The following is a 19,164-nucleotide window of genomic DNA, read 5'->3' as shown; positions in this document are numbered from 1 at the left end:
AGTCTCCTTTATGGGGGTGTCAGTGCTCACCGCTGTACCCAGGCCGGTGTCCCTGTGCTGCACACAGTCTCCTTTATGGGGGTGTCAGTGCTCACCGCTGCACCCAGGCCGGTGTCCCTGTGCTGCACACAGTCTCCTTTATGGGGGTGTCAGTGCTCACCGCTGCACCCAGGCCGGTGTCCCTGTGCTGCACACAGTCTCCTTTATGGGGGTGTCAGTGCTCACTGCTGCATCCAGGCCGGTGTCCCTGTGCTGCACGGAGTCTCCTTTATGGGGGTGTCAGTGCTCACCGCTGCACCCAGGCCGGTGTCCCTGTGCTGCACACAGTCTCCTTTATGGGGGTGTCAGTGCTCACTGCTGCATCCAGGCCGGTGTCCCTGTGCTGCACGGAGTCTCCTTTATGGGGGTGTCAGTGCTCACCGCTGCATCCAGGCCGGTGTCCCTGTGCTGCACACAGTCTCCTTTATGGGGGTGTCAGTGCTCACTGCTGTACCCAGGCCGGTGTCCCTGTGCTGCACGGAGTCTCCTTTATGGGGGTGTCAGTGCTCACCGCTGTACCCAGGCCGGTGTCCCTGTGCTGCACACAGTCTCCTTTATGGGGGTGTCAGTGCTCACCGCTGTACCCAGGCCGGTGTCCCTGTGCTGCACACAGTCTCCTTTATGGGGGTGTCAGTGCTCACCGCTGCACCCAGGCCGGTGTCCCTGTGCTGCACACAGTCTCCTTTATGGGGGTGTCAGTGCTCACTGCTGTACCCAGGCCGGTGTCCCTGTGCTGCACGGAGTCTCCTTTATGGGGGTGTCAGTGCTCACCGCTGCACCCAGGCCGGTGTCCCTGTGCTGCACACAGTCTCCTTTATGGGGGTGTCAGTGCTCACTGCTGCATCCAGGCCGGTGTCCCTGTGCTGCACAGAGTCTCCTTTATGGGGGTGTCAGTGCTCACTGCTGCACCCAGGCCGGTGTCCCTGTGCTGCACACAGTCTCCTTTATGGGGGTGTCAGTGCTCACTGCTGCATCCAGGCCGGTGTCCCTGTGCTGCACACAGTCTCCTTTATGGGGGTGTCAGTGCTCACTGCTGCATCCAGGCCGGTGTCCCTGTGCTGCACACAGTCTCCTTTATGGGGGCGTCAGTGCTCACTGCTGCATCCAGGCCGGTGTCCCTGTGCTTGTGCACAGCAGTAGCTTCCTCCTCCTTCTGGAACTCTTGGCAACATTGTAAGGAGGTGGCACGTGGATACTGGTGGGTGGGGTCGATGTTTCTTGGTGACTGTGACCCACCCTGTAGGTCTTGGAGGATCCGGAGGACCCTGGGACATCCTGATGGAAAAAGCCTCACAATTTTCTGTGCTGTGGCCCCATTCGCTTGCTTCTGTGTGTTTGGAAAGGAGGCATCCTGCCCCTCGCTGCTGCCCCATTGCCGATTTGCAGGATGGCCTTACCTTTCCCGGGAGGAAACCAGTCTGCTCTGAGGGATAATGTGGTGATGTGGAAGGGCTGATATTCCATGTCAGATCATGCTTCAGAGGGCAAGGGATCAACGGCCAGCGTTCAGGAAGGTTCAGGCCTCTGGGATAGGGCTGCACATTTGTTTACTGAAAGGAAATTCTCCATCTCCAATGAAGTCAGTCAGGGAAGTGAGAGGACAGGGAAACTCCACGCTGGTGATGACCCTCGTTCTCACCTGTTGAGACGTGCAGGGTGTTCAAAGACAGGCATCCGATTTTCAGTCAGGTTCTTCTGAACCAAAGAAAAGAGGCAACTGAAATTCTGTGCATGGGCCAGAAGTGCAGAAGGAAGCTAGGCATTTGTGAGAAGGGCCCGGAGTCCGGGTGAATGACAGTGCAGGGCAGCCTGCTCACTTGGCTCTGGCAAAGGTCATTATTGAAAAGTGGTTTTGTTTCTTCTGAGTAAAAGTAGAAACAGAGAGGAAGAATGTGAATGTGTACGTGTTATAGCAAATGCAAAGAAATAATCAGTACCTTTCTTCAGTATAAAATTGTCTCTGATAGAAGTCTCCTTCAGAATTAGACAATTCTATAAAACCCCTGGGAGAAGACACAATGTAAAAACCACTCATTAACTTTAACTGCCATTTAAGTCTACAGGGATGCAGGAATGTAGAGCCACATTTGAAGCCTTTTCATGCGGTACTATGTTGGACAAATATTCTGGATGTTATTTGAGCATATGTGTGCATATAGAGAAGGAAAGCATAGCAGAACGTACTTGGTGTATATTGTATGTGCATAAATGTGCTCAGGGGAGATTAGCATTTGTGACTTGGAGGCAGCCTGGCTTTGGTCCTCTGGCCTTGTCACTGTCACCCATTATCTGTGAAATGTTACACAAACTACCTAGCTTCTCTAAAGTTCAGTTTTCTTCAGCACCTGGTCTCTGGATGGTTGTTAAGATAAAGCGCTCCTGCCTCGGCATAGTGGCTCGAATCTGTAATCCCAGCACTTGGGGAGGCTGAGGTGGGTGGATTGCCTGAGGTCAGGAGTTAGAGACTAGCCTGGCCAACGTGGCGAAACCTCATCTCGACTAAAAATACAAAAACTAGCGAGGTGTGGTGGCAGGCGCCTGTAATCTTAGCTATGCGGGAGGCTGAGGCAGGAGAATCGCTTGAACTTAGGAGGCGGAGGCTGCAGTGAGCCAAGATCATGCCACTGCACTACAGCCTGGGTGACAGCCAGACTCCTTCTCAAAGATAAAGTGCTTCCCTACTGCAGTGTATGGGACCTCACCATCATTTCTCCCGCAGCAGCCTTGTAATGCTTTATCTGTGTGCTGTGCAGGCCAGCCTGTGTAGCCTGAGCTGGCGGCAGTGGCAGTATCTACACTCTGTGTTGTGTTACAACGAAGCATGGTATCTGTTCTGGGGCCACCGCGTACCCTGTCCTTGGGAACCGGGGTGGAATGCTTCCTCAGCCCCTTGTGTCTGCCAGACCGAGTGGTCCTGTCTCCTTCAGCCAAGCTGACTCACCACCGAGACCCTCTTTCATTTCTCTTCTCCCTGTTCCAGGCCCGGAAGTCTGGCTCGGGAAAGGACACTCAGGCTGCCGAAGACCTGCTGCTGCTCAGCAAGCCTCTGACAGACCTCATCAGCCTGCTCATTCCGCTGGTAAGATATCACCTGTGTGCGTGTCTTTTGGAACATTACTGAAGTCGAAGTAATTTCATTTGAATTTCATGATCTCTTGAATTTCTGTGTTACTTTCATTCCCTTCAAAACTAGAGCCAAAAGAACTTTCAGAAGATTATTTGGCCTGGAAAAGTAAATCTCAGTTTTAAAACCAGGTGGCTTATTCATTTAAATAGATACTTAGGTAAGGCAGAATCTCAAATCAAATTACTTTCTTAACGAATGTGAAGTGAAGAAATTCAACAAATGAATTCCAAGAAGGAAGAAGACATTACTATGGGAATCAGTTTCTTTTCAAAAAGATCTTTTAGAGTTACACTTGGCATGTAGGGCCGTCCAGAAATGCGGAAGCACAGGCACGGACCTAGGGCAGAAGCACAGACACGGACGAGGGCAGAAGCACAGACACGGACCTAGGGCAGAAGCACAGACACGGACTAGGGCAGAAGCACAGACACGGACCTAGGGCAGAAGCACAGACACGGACTAGGGCAGAAGCACAGACACGGACCTAGGGCAGAAGCACAGACACGGACCTAGGGCAGAAGCACAGACACGGACCTAGGGCAGAAGCACAGACACGGACCTAGGGCAGAAGCACAGACACGGACCTAGGGCAGAAGCACAGACACGGACCTAGGGCAGAAGCACAGACACGGACCTAGGGCAGAAGCACAGACACGGACCTAGGGCAGAAGCACAGACACGGACCTAGGGCAGAAGCACAGACACGGACCTAGGGCAGAAGCACAGACACGGACGAGGGCAGAAGCACAGACACAGACTAGGGCAGAAGCACAGACACGGACGAGGGCAAACCCTCTCTATCTCAGTGTTCTGAAGCACATCTTTAAATAGCTGACCATGCTTTACGTGAAAAGAGGATCAGTAAATTCCAGTTAAGAGGAATTGTATAGACCACATTTTTTAACCACAATACTACAATAAAATTAGAAGAAAAAATAAAAACAGTAAAAAATGAACTATTAGCAAATACTCCCTATCGGCAAAAAGAATAAGATATTGTACTTATATCAGTCTAGGTCCAATCAGGAAATAGAAACCACACAGTGATTAAAATATAATTTTAATATTGAACAGTATTAAGCTACTACTATAGAAAAGTAACTAAGATTTTTAAAACTCTCTGTACGGTACCTTAAAGCTGAGGGAAAATACTCAAGGAAGGATGAACTTGAAAGGGCAACCATCTCCCTGAGCCTGTGAGTTAGACCTCACTGGGGGCATAGCAACAGCCCACAACACAGTGCACTTTGCCCATTTCCAGGAGCAGACCTGGTCCACAGTCCTTGGGAAAGCAGGAAGCAACCACAGGGTATCCACTGTGGGTGGGTAGCCTGGCACGCTTGTTGGGGTTACCTCTGCAGGACACCCGTCAGCCAGGGGAGCTGGAGTGCAAGTGCACAGTATCCATGTTGAAAGGGCAGCAGGATGAGGCTGAGGGTTGCTGTGGGGCTGTGAATTCCGGGCACATGGTTAGGGTAGTTCATTACCAAAGTCATCACACCTGCACCTACCAAGGGCACCCACCAGAAGGAGCAGGCGTGTCCAACCCCAGCTGTGTTCCTCTAGCACCACCTACTGAGAAATCTTAGTGTCACACTCACTCTAGAGGAGGAATGTTTTGTTTTGTTACAAATTATTATTAAAAAACTTTCTTTTACTCTCCTAAAAGGTGATGGTGGTGTCTTATTGTGGTTTCAGTTGCATTTCTGTAATGACCAGTAGTATTAAGCATCTTTGCATGTACTTTTTTGCTAATATCTGTGTCTATTTTTTTTAATGAATTTTCTTCATAATATGAATACATTACAAGTAAAAGTAAATTGAGTTATCTTAAAGAAAACTGTTTGGGAGGCCAAGGCGGGTGGATCACGAGGTCAAGAGATCGAGACCATCCTGGTCAACATGGTGAAACCCCGTCTCTACTAAAAATACAAAAAATTAGCTGGGCATGGTGGCGTGTGCCTGTAATCCCAGCTACTCAGGAGGCTGAGGCAGGAGAATTGCCTGAACCCAGGAGGCGGAGGTTGTGGTGAGCCGAGATCGCGCCATTGCACTCCAGCCTGGATAACAAGAGCGAAACTCTGTCTAAAAAAAAAAAAAAAAAAAAGAAAGCCAACATCTGGCTCTGCCGCCTAGCTGTGTGCTCTTGGGTTGGGCGCTCTGCCTGTGAGCCTGAGGATTAAGTGAGACGATGCCCGGGAAGGCGCCTAGCATGCTCAAGTGTCATTTCTCTAAAAGTTCCTCTTTGATCACATATTATGTCTGATTTTCAGCCTTATCCACTGCTTGCTATGATCTGCCGGAATAGACTCTACTGCCCTCATAAGGCGCTCCTTTTGTCTCTGTCATCCAGCCCGCCTCCAGTGCTGGACCTCTGCTCAGCTGAGGATTCTTTACAAGACGGGTCTTGGAGTCTTCTTCAGGCTTCCTCCCTTGTGTTACAAGTCCCTCCCAGAGGCCCCCTCTTGTTCCCTGTCCTTTTCCAGATTGTCTTCTGGTTTCTTACCTTGAATATTGACATGTGTAAAAGCACAGGGTCCAGTTTCCTTGAATCCTCCCTCCTGGTCAGAGGTCTTCCTGCGTTTCTGCAGAATCCTGCTGGAGCTGTGGCTTCCACTGTCTGGCTTAGAGCCTACAGCCCAGTGATGATGCTGTGCAGTGTTCAGGCCAGGTGACTGCCCGGAATAAAACTGTCCTCCAAGAGGCTTCTCCCAGCTCTTTGTGACACTGAACTCCTGTTACATGTAGCTTGATCACAGTTAGGTTCTGGCATGTGTGTCTGATGTGTGTGGGCTTCACTGTGTACAGTGTATACTCATTTATCATTGGAACCATTGGGCTTAAAAATGGCCTGTGACAAGAACATTGCCATATGTCTTCTCTTGGAAAGATTAATACACATTTATAGCTGTGTATAAAGTGAAGAAAAATAGCAATAAGGCTATTGAGGACCTAAAGCAGAGCACATACAGAGCAAAGATGAATTTTACAGTGGTTGTTAAAAAATGTGGTAGGTTACAGAATGAGGTGCTGGAATTGCTTTCCCGTAGGGAAAAGTAAACACACTTTCAGTTTTCATCTGACGTGGATGATTTTGGAAGCATTTGGCCTAAAGGCAACAGAATGAACTTGTTAGCCTTTGAGGATTTTTCCAGATATGGTCTTATGAAAGTAAACCTACTTACCCTTAAGCGAATATGAAACCTGTCAACCTATAATTTGTGCCCTATATTTATAATATACACTGTGGGAAACCATAGTGAAACGTTTATGTAAGACAGAGATTTTAAGTCTGTTTTGACAATCTGATTATTCTTGACTCTCTTACCTTAAAATTGCCTGGACTTGCTTATATGCAAAGTTCTTCATGCAGTTCACAATTTCAGGGGAACTTCAAACCCTCAGTTGGTAACCACAGTATAAGACGTGGCTGACAAGTCCACTGTGTCTCCTGAAGGAAAGATAAAGCAGAGGGGATTGTTTGACCACAGCATTCTATTTCCGAAAAAAAGAAAATGAGAAGCCAAACTACATATTCTAGATGCGATTTTAAACTTGATAGTTACCTAGGATAAGAAATTATGCTGCAGCCTCCCTGTCCCTCAATTAAAATAGATATCTTCAAATTTATAGGGGGTGGTATTTTTAAAATATTCTTTATTATGTATCAGAGATGCCAGTATTTAGAGTAATTTATATGATTCTGTTTATCTCACATGAATCGTGTGTGCCTTTTTTGGCCACTGAAAGCTGTTTCCCGACAGTCCATGTAGGACCCGGTCCCCGGCTTGCACCAGTATGACCGTGCTCGGTAACTGGGAGACCCAGCTGTCGCCTGAGCATCTAACGATTCTTATCAATTCATGTTTCTGAGATCACTGTGCCAGTTTTAAAAATAGGTAAATTAACATAAAACACAGCGTTGAAAAAGTCCATTTCTGTTTTCCATTTTTATTAATACATTTCTTTCTTTCAAAAACACATGAGCAGACTTTTCTTTTTAAATGGTGGTGGACTTGTACTTGTCTGTTCTTCTCCTTCCTGCCGACTTCACTGTCAGAGGCATGAAATGCAGGTCATGCTTTACGGTGATGATGGTTTATGGTGATGGAGCCCAGGGGAGGTGGTCGTTTTTACAGGTCAAGCCCAAGAGATGTTGTTCGTTCTGTACTGAGCAGCTCTGCCAAGGAGTCAGTACTCCATTTAAAGGTGATACGCGTCTTTCTGAGGAGCCACCGCCCGTCTGCCTTCTGGACATTTCCACTGGATACACCAGAAGCACCTCAGATTCAATAGGGTTAAAACAAACTCATAATAAGCATCTCCTCAAAAGTGTTCCTACTTTGGAAGCCAACGCGGGAGGATCGCTTGAGCCCAAGAGTTCAAGACCAGCCTGAGCAACACAGTGAGGCCTGGTCTCTAAAAAAAAAAAAAAAAAAAAAATTTTTTTAATAGAATCTGGGGCCAAGCCTGGTGGTTTACAACTGTAGTCCCAGCACTTTGGGAGGCTGAAGTGGGCAGATCACTTGAGGTCAGGAGTTTGAGACCAGCCTGGCCAGTAATGTGAAGCCCTTTCTCTAATAAAATCACAAAAATTAGCCGGGGGTTGTGCGTGCCTGTAATCCCAGCTACTCGGGAGGCTGACACGGGAGAATTGCTTGAAACTGGGAGGCGGAGGCTGAATTAAGCCTAGATAGATGGTGCCACTGCCCTCCAGCCTGGGTGACAGAGCAAGACTCCATCTCAAAAAAAAAAATTGAATAGTAAAAGTGTTGCTCCGTTTGTGCTTTCAGGAAACGAACTTCCACTCAATTGCCTAAGCCCAGAATGTGGGATCATTCCTGTCTTTGTCTCATCATCCTGCCCTGCCTCGTCAAGCCCTGGCTGTTCTCCCACCCAAACACATCACACATCACATCCTGCCGTTTTCTCCTTCCTGCCATGAGCACTGTCATGAAGGCCAGCACTGGCCTCCTGCCCTTGAAGGACCGCAGGAGCCTTCCACCTGGGTTCTCTGCCTGTCCTTGCTCCCTCTGCTGTCTTCTCCATGGTACAGGCAGAGTGCCCTTTCCAAAATACAAACTCATCCTGTCATTCATCGATTTAATAAACTCCACCTTCTGAATAGGTTTACAAAATCATAGATAATTGGAGCCTTTCTTACGTTTCTAGCACTTTCTCTCGGTTTTCCTTGTCATATTCTGTTCTGTGTACCAACTTCTTTCCGTTCTTTAAACATGTCTTGGTTCCCTCAGCTCATTCTCCTTTCATTTTGCCGACGTTTCCTTGGCTTTCGGGTCTTGGCTTCAGTGTCTTCTTTTACTCAGGAAGCTGCTTACAGGCCCAAAGACGGGGTTAGCGTGTCTCAGACACCGGCTTCCGTAGCATCCCCTGCCTCCGAGTTCTAACACTTCCTGTGACCTTGTACCGCAATCACTTGTTTATGTCTCTGTCCCTGCCACTAAACTGTAAACCCCAGGAAGGCAGGAGCCACATCTGTTTGCTTCACTTTGGGGCCTGGTGCAGAGAAGGGATTTAATTATATTTGTGCAGGAAAGGAAGAGCTAACGAACGTGACATATCTCCCCAGTGCAACTGAGGATAGAGTCAGTCTGGAAGGACAAGGACCCAAGCACAACTTACTCCGAGAATTGGCCCGCAGCCCTCCTGCTGTGCTGCGCTGGCCTCTGGTGGGAGGTGGTGGTGGGATGGCTTAGCAGCCCGGCTCACTCACTCTAAAACTGCACCCTTTAGGCTTCTCTCTAGGTTGCCCTCTTCTTCGTGGGGTTTGCCCTGACATTCACTGGGCAGCCTGTATTTCTGAAACAACCCAAGCCCTGTCTTTGATTGTCAAGAAAGGATACAAAAGGGCAGATACCATTTACCAGGCACCCATGTATTGCTGGAAAATTGCTTTACTTAGAGCCACTCCAATGCATAAAAACGCAGCCCTGGGATCCCGGCAGCATTCCTGAGCACAGAAGCCTCTGAGCAGTCAAAATAGATCCCACAGCACCGGTACCCTTTTCTAACAGGCAAGTCCCCGGGGCCGAGACATTCAGTGTTTAGGTTTGTGGCGCTTTAGGGAAGAGAGGCCCGGGAACTGCAGCTCTGCTCTCTCCTGTTACGTTTTATGCCATTGTCTTGAGTGGCTGTCATGTAGCCATATGTTTTTTTAATGGCATTTTGTTATTGGCTGAGGCTGCCTGCTCTAGGTTGAGTAGAAAACGTTGGTTTCTGTGGTGGGATGTGAGGCATGCCATAAAGCAGCTCCTCCGGAAAGTCCCCCTCACTGTGATGACCACACTCTGGCATTCCCCCGTCTTCTTGTCAAGCCCTCTTTCAGGAAGCAGTGCTTTCATATGAATACATTTCACCGGGGCAACGGGACAGACCGCTAAGCGAGAGATGGGAGGTAGAGGGCTTGAAGAAAGAACCGAATGTGGAGCTGTGAAACCCGGGTCAGGCCGAAAGCAGAGCTTCCCTCCCTAAAAGGTTTTTAAAGCTGTATTTTCTTTTCTTTCTCAACATACTTGCCTTGATTTCAAAATGTAGGACAAAAATGCTTTTGCATAATTAATGGGTGAGTTTTTATGTGCATCAGTGAGGAAAGTGAATCTTAATAGACTCTAATAACCAAATCTAAAAGCTAGATATTAGAACCAGTAAAAACACATCAGAATTTTAGTAAACATTACATTTATACATCTCACTTATGTAAGAACTGGGCAGAGTGGTAATAACTGATAGTTTTTGGAGTTTCACAACTTACAACAAATTCATTTATGAGGCATAGTGTTTGTAAGGAGGTGATATGTATAAAGAAGTCACTTAAATCGTTTTGAAATAGATACCCCCAAGAGAAAAGTGATCAAGGAAATTAGCAGGTAATTCACAACAGCAAAAGTACAAATGCCCAATGTTAATTTCACCAAACACCTATAAGTTTACTGGTAATAGAGTAAAATTAAATGAAATGCAAGTTTTTACTTTTCCAGTCTTCAGAGTTGGAAACTGGCTGTGGGAATATATGTTGGTAAATTAAATAGTTAATTGATCTGTATTAAAAGCCTTAAGATTATTTATACCTTTTAATATAATCATTCCACTTATAGAAACTTATGCAAAGGAATTAATCAGAGAAGCACAGGATTATTTGTTTAAACAGATGTACTTTACAGCACCATTTTTAGTACTGAAAACTTGGTTGATAATCTATATGTGCAATTGGAAATTAATTAAATTCCATCCTTATGGTAGATTCTGTGATACTCAAAATGCCACGTTTCTTAAGCACATTTAATCTTGTGAGAAAAAATTTCTAACAATAAGGTATTAGGATGTCACTTAACGTGCTAGAGACACGCCGCATGGTTGTGATATGAACAAATTTCAGTTCAATGTTAATATCAGTCCAAAAATTCATAATGGGAAGAAGGAGTTGTCCAAAGATGATCGCAGCAAAGAAATTAAAAATCCCTTGGGAAGTGAAATTTGAAAGGAATGTAAGTGGAGTTGCAGGAGAAATAGCTGACTCCAGGATGATTGACACTGTTACCATTTGAGAAGCTCTGCATATGTAGTCAGAGAAAGGTGGTGAGAATGAATGAATGACTCCTCCCTGAATGACTGAAGGAAGGAGGAATGAATGAATGACTCCTCCTTGAATGACTGAAGGAAGGAGGAATGAATGAATGACTCCTCGAATGACTGAAGGAAGGAAGAATGAATGAATGACTCCTCCTTGAATGACTGAAAGAAGGAGGAATGAATGAATGATTCCTCCCTGAATGACTGATTGAAGGAAGGAGGAATGAATGACTCCTCCCTGAATGACTGATTGAAGGAAGGAGGAATGAATGAATGATTCCTCCCTGAATGACTGATTGAAGGAAGGAGGAATGAATGAATGATTCCTCCCTGAATGACTGAAGGAAGGAGGAATGAATGAATGATTCCTCCTTGAATGACTGATTGAAGGAAGGAGGAATGAATGAATGATTCCTCCCTGAATGAATGATTGAAGGAAGGAGGAATGAATGAATGATTCCTCTTTGAAGGAAGGAGGAATGAATGAATGATTCCTCCTTGAATGACTGATTGAAGGAAGGAGGAATGAATGAATGATTCCTCCTTGAATGACTGATTGAAGGAAGGAGGAATGAATGAATGATTCCTCATGAAAAGAATGAAGATGTCCCAGAGGAAGTGACGCAAGCCAAACACTTCACATGAAAGGAACTCTGGGAAATATCCATGACACTCAATGTGCAAAGGATAAAATGTTGAGAGTTGACCCAAGTTAGAAAGCAGGATGACAGTTCACCGAGTCTTGGACCATGTGCTTTCTCCGCATGATAAATTATATGATGAGAAGAAAAGCATTATTCAAACTACTCTTGGTGTATTACAAAGAAATAAGATGCTTTAATTCTCAGTGTTCTTGATGTTTCAAATTACAGAGTATTACATAAATATTTTACTGTTTTTTTAATTCCCCTACACATTTATAAGGACACATTTATAATCAATAATAAGGACCAGGTGCAGTGGCTCATGCTTGTAATCTGAGTGCTTTGGGAGGCTGAGGTGGGAGGATCGCTTGAGCCCAGGAGTTTAGGGTAACAGTGAGCTATGGTGACACGACTTCACTCCAGCCTGGGTGACGGAGACTCTGTCTCTAAAAATAATAAGGTTTTCAATATTTTGAAAAAAAATTTTAAAGATCATGGAACAACCCTAATTTCTCCATTCATTATTAAGATTATTTTGCATGTTTCCCGTTCGCGTGGTGGCTTTAATGGTCCCGTACTTCCATGTAAAGTGAGGACTCTTCTGTTTAATACAGGACACACACACACACACACACACACACTGAAATGCTTGCCGTGGTTTACTCTGGGTGGTAGAACAACCCATGATTTCTGTTGTCTTCCTTAAATCATTTGTATGTTTCAGAGTTTCTTTAAGCTACTTTAAAATTTTATCACCTTTATAAACACAAAACATTTTGTCTCCATTTTTATCTTACGTTACCTGTTTTTCCTTAGCATAAACAATGATATTAAATTTCTACCCACTTCGTCCTGTCCTAGCTCCCTAATGTCCTCCCGCTGATAAATCAGTGATAGCCCTTTCCCATCAGCTAACAGTCCACTTTGGGGCTTTTTTTTTTTCATTTTTCCCCATTTTGAGGATAAAAAAGCAAGACCGGACTATATACTGCCTACAAGAAGCGTGTCTTAGCTATAAAGACACACACAAGTTAAAGGTAAAAGAAGGAAGGAGTTACACCATGGTAACATTAATCAAAAGAGAGCTGGAGAGTGGCTATTTTAAAATATTAGACAGAGTCCATTTCAGAGCAAAACTATTGCCCATGATAAAGAAGGTCATGTTCTAATGATAAGATTGTCAATCAAGTAGACCTAACAGTGCCACACAAGCCACGTGAAGCACAACAGTTGTTAGAAGCACAAGGGAAAAAGACAGATATGCAGGTTAAATCAAATATTTCAGTGCACGTTTTTTAATAATTGACAGAGTTGAAAGAAAATCAGCAAGGAAACGGTAGACTTGAGCACCACCACCACCTAGCTTGACCCGATTCACATTCACAGAGCACCTAACAAAAGAAGCAAATACATTCTCTGAAGTGTTCACTGAACATTTTACCAAGATCTACCTTATTCTGAGCCATGAAACAAGCCTCAAACTTAAGATTATTCAGGTCATAGAAAGTATATATATACATTTATAATTATGCAAATATATATTTTAGAATATATAGAAATTATAGAATGATAATTATTAGAACTCACCATCATGGAATTAAAAGCCAATTTGAAAAAGATGCTTGGAAGATCCCCAAATATTTGAAACTAACACACTTCTAAAGAATTATGGGTCGCGCCAGGCATGGTGGCTCAAGCCTGTAATCCCAGCACTTTGGGAGGCCGAGGCGGGTGGATCATGAGGTCAAGAGATCAAGACCACCCTGATCAACATGGTGAAACCCCATCTCTACTAAAAATACAAAAAAAAAAAAAAAATTAGCTGGGCATGATGGCATGTGCCTGTAATCCCAGCTACTCAGGAGGCTGAGGCAGGAGAATTACCTGAACCCAGGAGGCAGAGGTTGCAGTGAGCCGAGATTGCGCCATTGCACTCCAGCCTGGGTAAAAAGAGCAAAACTCCGCCTCAAAAAAAAAAAAAAAAATTATGGGTCGAATTAAAAATCAAAAAAATTAAATAGTATTTCAAATTTAATGAAGGTAAAAGCACTACATATCAGAATTTGTGGGATGCTTCTAAACCAGTACTTGGGGAGGGAAATTTATAGCGCATAACTCCTCTGTTAGAAAAGTTTGGAAAAGGTCTCAAATCAATGACTTTACCTTCTACCTTAGAAGACTAGAGAAAGAAGAGCAAATTAAACTCAATGTAAGTAGAAGAAAGGGAATAATAAAGATGACAGAAATCAGATCAGAGACAAGGAACTAGGAAAACAGTAGAGAACATAAGTAAAATCAAAACCCAGTTCTTTGAGATGGTCAACAAAATTGATAAACCAATTATCGTACTGATCAGGGAAGAAAGAGAAGATACAAATTGCGTATATCAGAAATGAGAGAAGAATATGGAGAGACATCTCTACAAATTCTACAGATATTAAAGGGAATAAGGGAATATTATAAATAACATGCCCATCAATGAAAGAACTTAGATCAAATGGAGAACTTTCTTGAAAAGCACAAACTATCAAACTCAAGGAAAAAAACAGGTAACCTAAATAACCCTGTATGTATTAAAGAAACTGAATTTTTAGTTTAAAATGTTTCCATAAAGAAACCTCCAGTCCCAGATAGCTTCAGTGGTAAATTCAGTGAAACATTTCAGAAATGCCAAATTTACAGAATCTTTCCCAGAAAATTGACCTTCTGTGTCCTGACTCACTCTAGAAGCTGGCATTACCCTGACACTAGAAACCAAAGAAAGGTGTTCCCAGAATACCACCAGTATCCTTTACGATAGATGTAAAAACTTTAAACAAAATTTTAGCAAACCAGACCTAACCATATATTAAAAGAAAAAATATATCATGAGCAAGTGGGATTTATCTCAGTAATGCAGGACTGGTTTAACATCTAAAAATCAATCAAGTAATATATTGCATTAGCAGGCTAGAAAAGGAAAACCATATGATTGTTTCAGTGGAGTCAGAAATGTACTTGGTAAACATCTAACATTTGTTTCTGATAAAACCCGATAGAGCATATCTATGGTTGGCATTATACTTAGTGGTAGAAGCCCTAATGCTTCTTGCCTGAGATCTGAAACACAGATGTTTGCTTTCACCACTTCCATTTGCCATTGTATTAGAGGCCCTGGCCAGTGCAGTCAGGCAGGAAAAATAAAAATCATTCAGATTGGAAAATAAATAGTACAACTGTCTTTATCCATAGGTGATAGGATGTCTATGTCAAAAATCCAATGGAACCAACAAAAAGCTACTAGAAAAGATGTTTGTCCACATTGCAAAATCAATATACAAAAAAATCTGTGGCAATGGACAATTTGAAATTGATATAAAAAATGCTATTTGCAATAGCATTAAAATATGAAATATTAGGGATAAATCTAACAAAAGGTATGGAACCACAAAACATTGCTGAGAGAAATTAAAGGACTTCTGTGTATGTGGAGAGAGATACCTGGTTCAAGAGAGGGAAAACTCAATGTTAAGATGCTAGTTCTCCCAAAATCGATCTGTAAACTCGGTGTAGTCCCAGTCAAAATCCCAACAGGCTTTTTTTGTAGAGATTGGCCAACTAGTTTTAAAATTCACATGAAATATAAAAGACCTAAGGATAGTCAAAACAACTTTGAAAATGAATAAAGTTGGAGGTCTAACACTATCTGATTTCCAGACGTACTGTGAAGCTACCGTAATCAAAATAGTGAGGGATTAGCAAAAATAAAATTTTGAGGGTGACAGTTATGTTCACGGTCTTGATTGCTGTGTACTTAATGTGTACGTCATTGCATGTCAATCAGGACTCGAGGAAGCTGTTGAAAATAACTCATTTTTAGGCTGCTTTATTATTTTCATTTCTTTTTGGGTGAATTCACCTAGTGGCCATCTTGTTTGGTGGTTCTCTTTCGCTTCCTGCCCAAATTCATCAAGAGTGAAAGGTATTTGTGTTTGTGATACTCTTGTTTCTTTTCTGTAAAGCAACTGCTTTCCGTCTAGCAGCACTGTAGGTGCCTTGCCCTGGATCCCCACATCCAGAAACAGATGCGAGGCCCAAATTTCTATCCCCAAATTCAGATACTGAGCCTGCAGTGAATTTGGCCCACGTTCTGTGGCTGCTGTTTCAACAGTAGAATAGCTTTATTCATTAGCAGGAGCCCCGCAGCTGGAAAAGCTTCTTCTGTCTACTTTTGTTGACAGGGAACACCAACCCCCATTCCACATTCTCCGGCTGGCTTTTGTCTTGCCACACCTGGAGTGATAGTCTCCTTACAGTGAAGATCTTATTTCTTGGTAGCTACTTCTGACGGTTTTTGAACTTCAGGCTGCTGTGTGTATGTGTTCCATTCAGGCCCGCAGGGATAACTAGCTGTATTTTTTTAAAAGCTTCTATTATTATAGTTATTATGGGGGAGGGGTGTAAATTTTGAACTCATGCACCATCTAGACTGGAAGTCACATGCTTGTATAGTTGCCAGCTTTACCCCGTCACATTTTAAAGTGCTCAACATAGCCGGTTCTCAGTAAATAATTGTTGGACCCATGAATAAGATACACGAAGTGCCAAAATCTGGTTACAAAAAATTATGGTCTGATTTATGTCACAGTCTATATATGTGTGTATAAAATGTACAAAAAGAAGTGAAGCTGGAGAAACAGCAAAGGATTACTAGGGTATTTCTGGATAACGTTTTATTTTAAAAGGTGCCTTTCTTTGCTGTCCCTGCGCTGATCCTCCTTTTTTTTGTTTTTCACAATAAACATTTATTTTAAAAACCAGAATACGATAAAGTTATTTTCATTTTGAAAATACTAAACAAATAAACTATGTCCTGACTCTCATCTCTCCTGAGTTGAGGCACAGCTCCCCCGACCACTTTCCATCCCCAGAGCACCAAGTCTTCTTTGCAGATGATTTTCTGTTACGCTTCTCACTTCCTTCTCTTCCTCCAGGAACTAATTTTCAGGTGCTCTGAAAGGACTGAGAGGACTTGTAAACAGAATTTCTTCCTTGCATCCCTTCAAAAAGTCTTTCCATGATGCTACTTGAAATTCTTTTAATTGGAATTAGAAAATGAAAATCTTGGCATCTTATTTTGATTTGGGGTGTGAGTGATAAGATGAAAGGTGTTTAGTGTTCATGAGGTGAAGCAGGGCAAGTGACAGGCCACCTCAGCCCTGGAAACTTTCATCTACTCAGAGGACCTGATCTCAGAAGCATCTCTCACTTTGCATCTACAGGGACCAAGATATCTTCTTGCTCTGCCCAGAGTATAGTGTGTAAGACGCAAAAGCAAAGCAAGGTGGCAGCTCTCTGCCGGCTCTTTCCACACTGGAGATACCCAACATTTTCCCTGTGACATGGAGAGAAATATCTAAATTGTGATTTTAGCTTCAGAATATTGAGCATTTTTCCTAATATACTTTATCATTTTCAGTGAAAAGTGAATTTTTCTCCTAATTTAGGGTTTGAAATCCTAGAGTCAAATCTGATAGAGAAACCCCAAGCTTCTTAGATCATTCAAAAGTACACACCCCTTCCATCCTCCCTGCCAGTGGCCAGTATAGTAAGAAAACTTCATAAATATTCACCAGCTCGGCAACTCTGAGTTTCTCATAGTAGCTGTTTTCATCAGAATTCACTCTAATTTTGCCAGAAAAAATCAGAGTACTGTTCTGTTGAGTGAAGACATAGTTTGATTGGCTTTCCTGTGGCAGTACATTGACACTCTGTAGTGCTGTTTTCTTGTATCCAAAATAAGCAGCTAGATATGACTTAGCAGAGCATAAAACTGTATCTCCAATATAGGTATTTTGCTTTTCCACTGTCAGACTCTGTAAGTTCATGTCTTGACACCTTGTGCTGTATTCATGAAACGATAAGAATAGTACTTTCTTTTAGAAGAAAGCAGATGAGATTCCTTTCATAAATATTACTTGTGACATTTGCTAATCTTAATGAATTCTTGCTGCCTTTCCTGAGGGAGCTGCATTGCGCCCCTCTGCTGTAGAGGACATGGGGGCCCTGATTTTTGAAACAAGCAGAAGCCCTTGGGTCTGCTTCCTAATTACTATGAAAGAACATGGCTGGCTGGTCCCACTTACCAAGCAAGTCAGGACATTTTGGGCAGATGGCCCCTAACATATTTCTGTCCAAAAACACAGTACAGTTGATTGACACAGTGCATAAAGACTCCTTTTTCATCCTGTTCATTTGAAAGATTCAGGGAGTTAAAATGACAGTTTTCTGCCTACAAGGCATTGGTTGCACTGGAAGAGCCCTGCTGGCCCCTTCAAACTCAATCATTTAAAAATTCACCCAAGAGATCATGAAAAATTTAATATAAAGTAACAAATAATGAAAAATACATGGTATCAGTTTCTTTTTTTTTTTTTTTTTTTTTTGAGACGGAGTTTCGCTCTCGTTACCCAGGCTGGAGTGCAATGGCACGATCTCCGCTCACCGCAACCTCCGCCTCCTGGGTTCAGGCAATTCTCCTGCCTCAGCCTCCTGAGTAGCTGGTATTACAGGCACGCGCCACCATGCCCAGCTAATTTTTTGTATTTTTAGTAGAGACGGGGTTTCACCATGTTGACCAGGATGGTCTCGATATCTTGACCTTGTGATCCACCCGCCTCGGTTTCCCAAAGTGCTGGGATTCCAGGCGTGAGCCACCGCGCCTGGCCGGTATCAGTTTCAAATAAGACTATGTTCTACAATATAGGATAGCATTTTTGAAAAGCATCAACCAAAAATACAGCCGCTCCTCAGCTTACAATGGGGTCATGCCTCCCGTAAACCCGTCGTCAGTTGTAAGTATTGTAAGCTGAAAATGTGTTTCATAGCCCCGACCTCCCAAGCTTCATAGCTTAGCTTTGCCTGCCCTAAATGTGCTCAGAATACCTATGTTAGCCACCAGTTGGTTAAAACCATCTACTACAAAGCGATTTTACAGTCAAGGGTTGCATATCATGTATTTATTGACTATGGTACCGAGAGTGAAAACAGCATGGCTGTGTGAGTGCCCAAAGTACTGTTTCTGCTGAATGCGCATCTACGTCCCACCATCATGAAGACAAAAGAACCTTAAGTAAAACCATGATAAGCTGGGAACTGTCCATATTGTTTATTTTATTTTGTTTTGTTTTATTTATTTTTGAGATGGAGTCTCTCTTGTTGCCCAGGCTCAGTGTAACCTCCACCTCCCAGGTTCAAGTGATCCTCCTGCCTCAGCCTCCAAGTAGCTGGGATTACAGGTGCCTGCCACCACAGCCAGCTAATTTTTATATTTTTAGTAGAGACAGGGATTCACCATGTTGGACAGGCTGGTCTCGAACTCCTGACCTCAGGTGATCCACCCATCTCAGCCTCCCAAAGTTCTGGGATTACAGGCGTGAGCCACTGCACCCAGCCTGTCTGTGTTCTTAAGGTAGTTGGTTACATGTATTTTCCATTTTCCTGCTATTAAAGTATCACTTGAGTCCAAAAGGAATTGTATGCATATTCAGTTCAGAGTTACTATTTATTCTCACATAACTATTATTTAATCATTGCTGATTTATTTTGGGCCACACCGTCGGCATCTGGTAAAACCAGTCAGCCTTGATTGATTTGATCTCCTTAACCATCCTTCCTAGAAAGAGGTATATAATTATTTCGGATCATTAGCATAAGTATATTCTATTAGATATTTTTATTTCCATTTTGGCTGGACACACTGTGATCATTAGTTGTTAGATTTTC

General features: G+C 43.4%; 1 protein-coding gene across 19 annotated transcripts in view; it reads left to right on the top strand.

Annotated features, from left to right (window-relative positions):
• ULK4 (unc-51 like kinase 4) overlaps window positions 1-19,164 on the top strand; it is a 677,547-nt gene that overhangs the window by 481,997 nt on the left and 176,386 nt on the right. For all 19 annotated transcript variants that reach the window (XR_013528778.1, XR_013528777.1, XR_008477287.2 and 16 more), the window contains one exon: window positions 3,020-3,118. Coding sequence is in view for 14 of the 19 variants with exons in the window: in XM_078354734.1 (XP_078210860.1) it covers window positions 3,020-3,118 (99 nt within the window). In the remaining 5 variants the exon portion in view is untranslated. Of the gene's footprint in view, window positions 1-3,019; window positions 3,119-19,164 lie in introns of those variants that run through there.

This window comes from Callithrix jacchus, chromosome 17 (assembly GCF_049354715.1).
Source record: "Callithrix jacchus isolate 240 chromosome 17, calJac240_pri, whole genome shotgun sequence".
Lineage (NCBI taxonomy): Eukaryota > Metazoa > Chordata > Mammalia > Primates > Cebidae > Callithrix > Callithrix jacchus.
The sequence above is the reverse complement of the archived record's forward strand: the minus strand, read 5'-3'. Positions and strand labels throughout refer to the sequence as shown.